The 7,500-nt window shown below is 36.8% G+C and overlaps 1 protein-coding gene across 1 annotated transcript in view; it reads left to right on the top strand.

Moving 5' to 3' along the window:
* Positions 1–7,500, top strand: part of LOC138003813 (interaptin-like) — a 9,192-nt gene that overhangs the window by 880 nt on the left and 812 nt on the right. The window contains exons 2-6 of the mRNA XM_068850064.1: positions 1,930–2,301; positions 3,529–3,705; positions 4,356–4,493; positions 4,802–4,990; positions 5,845–7,500. The exon at positions 5,845–7,500 is cut by the window's right edge and continues 812 nt beyond it. Coding sequence (XP_068706165.1) covers positions 1,930–2,301; positions 3,529–3,705; positions 4,356–4,493; positions 4,802–4,990; positions 5,845–6,135 — 1,167 coding nt within the window. The 3' untranslated portion in view covers positions 6,136–7,500. The remainder of the gene's footprint in view (positions 1–1,929; positions 2,302–3,528; positions 3,706–4,355; positions 4,494–4,801; positions 4,991–5,844) is intronic.

The following is a 7,500-nucleotide window of genomic DNA, read 5'->3' as shown; positions in this document are numbered from 1 at the left end:
ACTCTTTCCACTTGAGATGAATTTAGGTTTATCAGGTACGAAGAATGTGAATTTGAACACGATGAGCTTTTGAAATTTGTTGAATATTTTACCCTTTGGAAACCGAAAGTGAACTTGAATAAAGATGTTGTTTCACTGTCTGGGGGATTCCCCGTCTTTTTTCAGTGCAGCTGATTGGTTATAGATGAGGTTTCATTCAATTGGCGTCCATTATTTCGCATGATTGACAGCTTTTTTAACGATCATTAATTAAACACAGGCCAATATAAATAACACCTTACAAGGCTGTAAATAACACCTTACAAGGCAACTTCTGAGAAATGATTTGAGAGCTTTTAAAATCTAGCATTAATTATGAAGTTTGTTTATAATATGATATGGGTTAAGTTAAAGTCTATTTCAAAACACTAGATTTTAAAAATTTGTATCAGCTGTAAGTGCTGTTTCCTTGAATTGTCTAAAGGATTATTTTGCCAACTTTAGTCTTCTTGGATTACAGCCAAGTGATCAGTGGTTTGAAATGCTAAAGCGGCACAAATTGGCGAAACTGATAGAGCTTGTGTGCTGAAAACCAAAAGTTCCTTGTAGAAATCAAGGAAGTTAAAGCAAAAGCTCATGGAAATTCAAATTTATTTTCCTTGAAAGAGAGGGGTTAAAGTTGAGTAACATGTAGGATGTGGATGAAGTGTCTCTGTCATTTGCATAAATGACCAAAAATCTTGCTGTAGTAGAAGGGAATTACCATTAACCTTTTTGTCCTAAGAGATTTCCCTATTTATGAGTAAAATAGTTTGGCATTTTACAGAGTATGACCTATAACTGTTTCCCTTCAAAGCCGCTAAAGAGTTAAGACAGGGAGAGTGGCTGACTGCTTCATCAGGCTTTTCTGGGTTTAAGACCCACTCCAAGTGTTCTGGGTAATTCCCACTTCTCAGCTGTGCTTGTTAATAGCCAGTTGGTCAGCTTCCTTCCAGCTGGGATTTTTAAAGATTGTAATGTTTATTTATATCATTGGTTTCAGTAGCAGTAAAAAACCTCTAATCAGATGGCAATACAATAAAGCATTGTGTATATATATATATATATATATATATATATATATATATATATATGTGTGTATATATATATATATATATATATATATATAGGTCTTTGGCATTACAAAGCTTTTGCTTTCATGTTCAAATTGAGCACTCTACTAGGATGAGCCATTGCCGCTAGCAATTGCGCATGCTCACTAGCTCGCTAGTTTGAGCACTCTGGCATGGCTTGGATGTACCACATGCGTGGGACATCTGGGGTGGGTTTATAGCTTAACCTCCATCCTAGACATCAGCACTGCACTGATGAGGCCCAGAAGGCCGAAACAGTACTGTCTGCAGTTAGTTATATATATATATATATATATGACTTTACACAAGTTTAGGTTTCACGAGTAACCATTGTTTTAATGCTACAGTTCTGTAGCATTAAAACGATGGTTACTTATGAAACCTAAACTTGTGTAAAGTCATAGTTATTGCTCTTCAATGGATTGAGTTGAGCCCTACAAAATACGTTCTACTCAAAGAAAGAAATTATATATACATATATATACATATACACAAATAGGCAAGTTAGGAGATGTCTTGAGCCAACAGGACATCTCTACCTCCAGAAGAATCACAAATGGATCCGCAGTCCAAGCCTTGGTCAAAATGTAGTTAATTACGAAGTTAGTGAAGGGACCATGGGGGGACAACTTGTGGATGACAAAGTCATTGGGAGAATGGATCCCCACTGAGTTTGTGCATAAATTTTGTCATCGGACTGAAAGACTCGAGTCTTTGGGTGGAGGAATAGCTATATATGTAAATCTGCATGCACATTATTTAATTATTATAATGTTGAAGCCAGAAAAATAATAATTTTTGTCTTTTTTTCTCATAGGAAAACCGAGAACTTCATGAGATAATCATGACATTGAGGGATGAAAGAGACATGAAAGTTAATGAGGTCAAGGAACTTAAAAGGATGTTATCTTCTCTGGAAAATGACAACACTGAGGCGCTGCGAAACCAGGTGTTAACACTTACAGCGCAAGTAACTAAGCTGGAAAGGAACCTTAATGCTAAGCAAGTGTTCTGTGAAACCATTGTAACAGAGAATGAGGCAATTAAGGATGAACTTCAGTCACTCAAAGATGCTAGGATCTTGAAAGTTAGAGATATGAAGAAAGAACTTGGTGACCTGATTAGAACACAACCAGAAGTTCGGGAAATTATGAATCAGGTGTATGATAACCAGGATGGGGAGCTTCAGGTAATATTAGGATTTCTTGGCAATTTTCTTTTATCAAGGGGATGAAAACATGTAGCTTAAGCAATTACCTACCAGTGAACTTTTTGCACTCCTTATATTTATTTCTACTGCGCGGTATCCATAACAATGATCTATCGCATATATTACAATAAATATTATTGTATTTGGTCAATTAGCTATGTTTTATTGTGCCAGTAAACTCATGGAAAAATTGCGCGTCTTCTGAATTATTATATAAAAGCAATAGACCACAGGTTTCTAAGGTTTATAGGCATGATAAACCAGTTGGGATATTGGAAGAACACTCGAAGAATTCGTAAATCACTCGCCTGCGGCTCGTGATTTACAAATTCTTTTCGTGTTCTACCAACATCCCGCATAGTTTATCAGCCTATAAACCATAGAAACTTGTGGTCTATTGCTTAAATAAGTAAATTAAAATAACCTCAACCTAGGTAAGTAATAATCATAAAAGAATATTAACCTACGCAGGAAGTAACTAACAATAGTCTAGCTTGAAAAGATGCGTCTTCAATAGACCTTTGAATTAAGCAATGCTATCAGTTTGACACAACTCCCTTGGTAAAGAGTTCCACATCTTAGGTGCTGCAATAGCAAAAGCTCTATCTCCTAAGGTTGTCCATGATTGAATTGATGGAACATTGAAGCAATCTACCATCAGCAGAACATTATCTTGCACTTGATCAAGTGACCAATAATAATTAAGAAGGCACATTTTAAAGTATGAAAAAAGTAGTTTCTGCTTCACTTGAAGGTATTAATTAATTGGTAATGACAGCAGTGCAGGGATTTTGTGTAATTTCTTAATGTGGTTTACTTGGCATGCTTAATATATATTCAGACCTGGCCGCACTTAGCTAGCATGCTTCCAAAAATTGATGTTTAGCAGGGTTCTAAGTTGTCGAAAGTTCTGGTCACACAGGGGATATCAGTGGCTACTTAAGATCATAACTAGTTCACATGTATTTACTTTCCTTCTGTCACAGTAATATCTTTCGCTCTCCCTTAATTTAGTACATGTACATAAATAATCCCTGAAACTATGATGAAACTTGCTTTTGTTATTTATATAATTAATAGAAATTATAGAACATAATTATTTCATTCTTATACATTGAGTGATCAACAATTCCTTTGATCTTTCATTGCATTAATAATTGAAATACTTATTTTACTGATTGTGTATCATTTGATCATTTGAAAAAGGAATCGGCACCTTCAGAGGAAGTTAACAAGCTGGCAGAGGACAATCAGAAACTATTGGAAAAATTACAGACAACAAAAGAAGAGAAGGACCGGTTACAAGATGAACTTAACAAATCACTGGAGGAGTTGACAAACTGTAAAGATATAATTGAGATCTGCAATGTCCAACAACAATCTGTAAGTTGAACCATGATTTGTCATGTTTAGACTTATGAGTGTGACTGTGTCATGAATGCCAAGGGGACAAAAATGAGAGAAATGAGAGATTGACTTCTTAGCTTAGTACTTTTAATACAGCATGCAATGTACATTTTTTAAAGGGGCCAGGTCACGCTATTTTAGGTAATTTTGTTTAATTTTGTTAATTACAGCTTATGAGCTCTAAACGTCAAATTGACAGAGCAAGACCCAGCTTTGTAAATGACATTTTGATATAGACTGATATAAATTTGAAAAAAGGTGGGCTGACGTTTTTCAAATTTACCCAAATTCAATCCATTTCAATCCTCTCCAGTTTTGTCCATCCATGTTCCTTCTTGGCTTCCCTGTGTTTTGTTAGAGTTCTTCTATAGTTTTGAACAGTTATTTAATATTTTAGTTAATTCTATGACCATTTGATCAGTGCTGAAATTGCCTAAAATTGTGTGACCTAGCCCCTTTAACATGGTGATTGGAGGATCTCATAGTAAATAAGCATCCCTAGTGGATGAAGATGATCATAGTGATTATTTTTATTGTTGGTACTGAGTAAACACATGTAAGTATGCTATATGCTTTGGGCACCATGCTCAGGTTACCAATTTTATGTTTTTTTTTTTTACCTTCAGCATCAAGAGGAACTTGAAAGGCGAAATCAAGAATTCCATGAACTTCAGCAGAAAGCGGAAGTGCTAGCAAGGCGCCTTGATGAAAAAGAGAAACAGCTTAATGAGCAACAAGAGGAAGTGAAGCTCATGCAGGGTGCAGTAAGTGTTATTTTTTATATCAGTATCATGTCCTTGGCATCGGTTCTAAGTTAACATGACATGATTTATAAGTGACCCTGGTGTGCCTAGTTGATGGGTATTTAGCCCACTCTGCTTTCAGTTCTCCTGAGTTATTTTATGTGTTCATGATATGGTCCGGTAAACCTTTTAACACCGTACATGTATGTTTATAGCAGTGTGACATGCTCAACAGTGTACATGTAGCATTGTTAATCCCTTGTGCAATGCAGCACCCTGTAAGCATGGGTTGGGTGACACTACTCACCCATCTCCTTTTTTGTCATCAGCTTGCTGGCTATGAGAATGATTTCAAGATGGAAAGGGAAGAAAAACAGAAGGCCTTGTCAGATTTAGAGAAAATGTCAAGAGGAAGGGATCATGTCATTCAAAGTTATGAACAGCTCAAGAAGGAGCACATTGGTTTGAGGCAGAATATTGAGAGAATGTACTCGCAAGCTCAGGCACAACAGCAACAGGTGGGACTACTGTCAGCAGACTACAGTAAATACTAATATTCAATTACTTATCTATCGCAAATTGAAGCCAGTCTTCATATTTACCAAGCCTGAGTTTGGCTTGGTTTTGGCTTATGTGTTGATAACAGAGCATGCATAAAACCACAGTGCCAAAGAATTGCATCTACTTTCAGCTTTGGCAGTGAAGGATTTATTTTACTCTGTGAGCAAAGGATGTCTCCGTGGCGCAACCGGCTTTATAGTCTATCGGTGATGGGCCCTCCCTTTGATGGACTTTAATAAATGTAGATGTAGATGATGAAAGAAGCAGGAATATCTGCTCCTGCTTGCCAGCTTCTGAAGTCACCATTAAATATCGTAATAATAACAGCTTAATAGCCGAGATTGAGATTGTTACAGCAAAATCTCAAACTGAGGCCTTGCCGTATTTGCACAGTCAATAAAGCTAGTCCAAGGTTTGAGATTTTCCTGTAACAATCAAACGGTTGAGGTTATTAAGTTGTTTATTATAGGGCTAACAGAACGGTTCTAAAGAAGAAAACATTTGAATTTGCATATAATCCATAATGGGCTTATGGACGAATAATGCTGTATTGTGTGGCTGCTCTTAGCCAATCAAAGCATGCATTATGTCGGCCGGAAACACTAGCCATATAATCATAGATAACAACAACTTTATGCAATTTACGACCTTGCATAAGTATCTAGCAAATTGAGGGGATGACAAGTCAAATCAATTTGGAGGGTATCAAAATTATCAAATGTTGAAAAAAAGCAGTGGAAAGGAAATAAGATGCTTTCAAGTAGATGATAGTGGCAGTATTCTAATGACTCTTTTTTTGTCTTCCATCCAGAGCCAAGCAGTCTATAAACGCCAAACATCAGGACGCTCTTGTACCAAACAAATGCAACAACAACAGTCACAGCTATTGAAGCCAAGGCTGTATGGCCTGGAGGCATGTGCTGATGGGCCAGGGGATGATTTTACAGATTCACCAATCTCACCTCCAAAAGAAACCACTCCACCCAATCGGCTACACTACCTGCAGAACCAAGGCAGCCAGCTGCAGTGTCCAAATTGCAGGAAGTTATTTCCTCACGACTTACTGGAAAATCATATGCGAGATTGCACTGGCGACGACTAGTCAAGGCCTGGGGCATGGGTAGGATTATAAAAAGGGCTTTGGTATCCAACAACAACAACAACAACAACAATGGTGACTAATCATTATTAATATTAATAATGATTTGTGATTATTAATATTAATGGAAAAAAGAACTTGTCATAATTCTACCCATGCAGGCCTTCAGTATGTGCGATTCTCAACATCACACATTGATGAAAGTCCTTGAAAGGGGACTCATTCAAGTCACTTTATCGAGTGAACTGAGTGGTGCTAAGTCATGCTGTTACCATCACACCACAAATCAAGTCAGAAGGAGGTTTTGAGTTTTCACTGGAGATGCTACAAATGTTGTTGCTCTCAGGTGGCAAGAGGCTTTTAAAACCAGAAAGAAACTTGGAGTTAACATCAAGCCAATCTAGCCAATCTAGCAAGCCAATCTAGCAAGCCAATATTGCTGGCTTGTAGCTCAGCAAGTTTTGTTCGAATGGATCAAAAAATTCAACAATTTTTTGGCTGCTGCTCAAGAACTCACTGTTGAAGCTAAGCTGCCGAAGTGCTATGTTTAAGTTTTAATCAAGTGAATACATGTAATTAGTAAGATCACACAGAAAAACTGGTTTATGAATGTTGGAGTTGAATTCAAAGGACAATTGGAAAACAGTGATATTGGAATGCATTTATGATTACCATCAACCGTTTAACATGTATAAGCTATAAGGCACTGACAAAGAAGACAGAGATTGCAGATGAGCTAATCTGGTGTTCTTTTCTTGAAAGCCTCGATGATTTTTCTGGCCGGTGTTTGTCTGAAATGAAAATCAGTTCCAAGAGAGGAAAACACAAAAAGTGGTCTTCTTTGTTGAAGACTTGGAGGGACTACTGGTACATGAATTGGGCTAGATAAGTCCTAGGGCTTTCAATAAATGCATACCAGATTTTCATATTTTTGTTTATATTTCAAGAAAACAAGCAACTATAAAAAAAAAAGGAAAAATTATTTAGTTGGGTTTTTTCAAGGGCCATGCTACTCAAGGCGTTGCTATTGAATCGTGTACAGTGTAACTATATATGGGAAGGGTCATATTATTTTTCCTCAATTATAGCAGGATGCACAAGAAAGTATATAGGATGTTAGAGTTACTCTCAATGATAGAAGAGACTTCTGTACACTGTATGTTTGTTCTTGTTTGTTGTTTACTCTTTTTGTCTGTGTCACTTTGCCTTGTTTTGTAATACATCATGAAATCTTTTTCCTGAGCCTTTAGTAGCATGGCCCCACCCTGACCCTTTGAAAAAAAATAGAAAAAGTGATATATGTTACCAGTGCAACAATAGGGTGTATCAATGAATCTTTGGAACAGTATTTAAAGCAAGTACTGTGCA

The sequence above is a fragment of the Montipora foliosa genome, chromosome 5 (genome assembly GCF_036669935.1).
Source record: "Montipora foliosa isolate CH-2021 chromosome 5, ASM3666993v2, whole genome shotgun sequence".
Classification (NCBI taxonomy): domain Eukaryota; kingdom Metazoa; phylum Cnidaria; class Anthozoa; order Scleractinia; family Acroporidae; genus Montipora; species Montipora foliosa.
The sequence above is the reverse complement of the archived record's forward strand: the minus strand, read 5'-3'. Positions and strand labels throughout refer to the sequence as shown.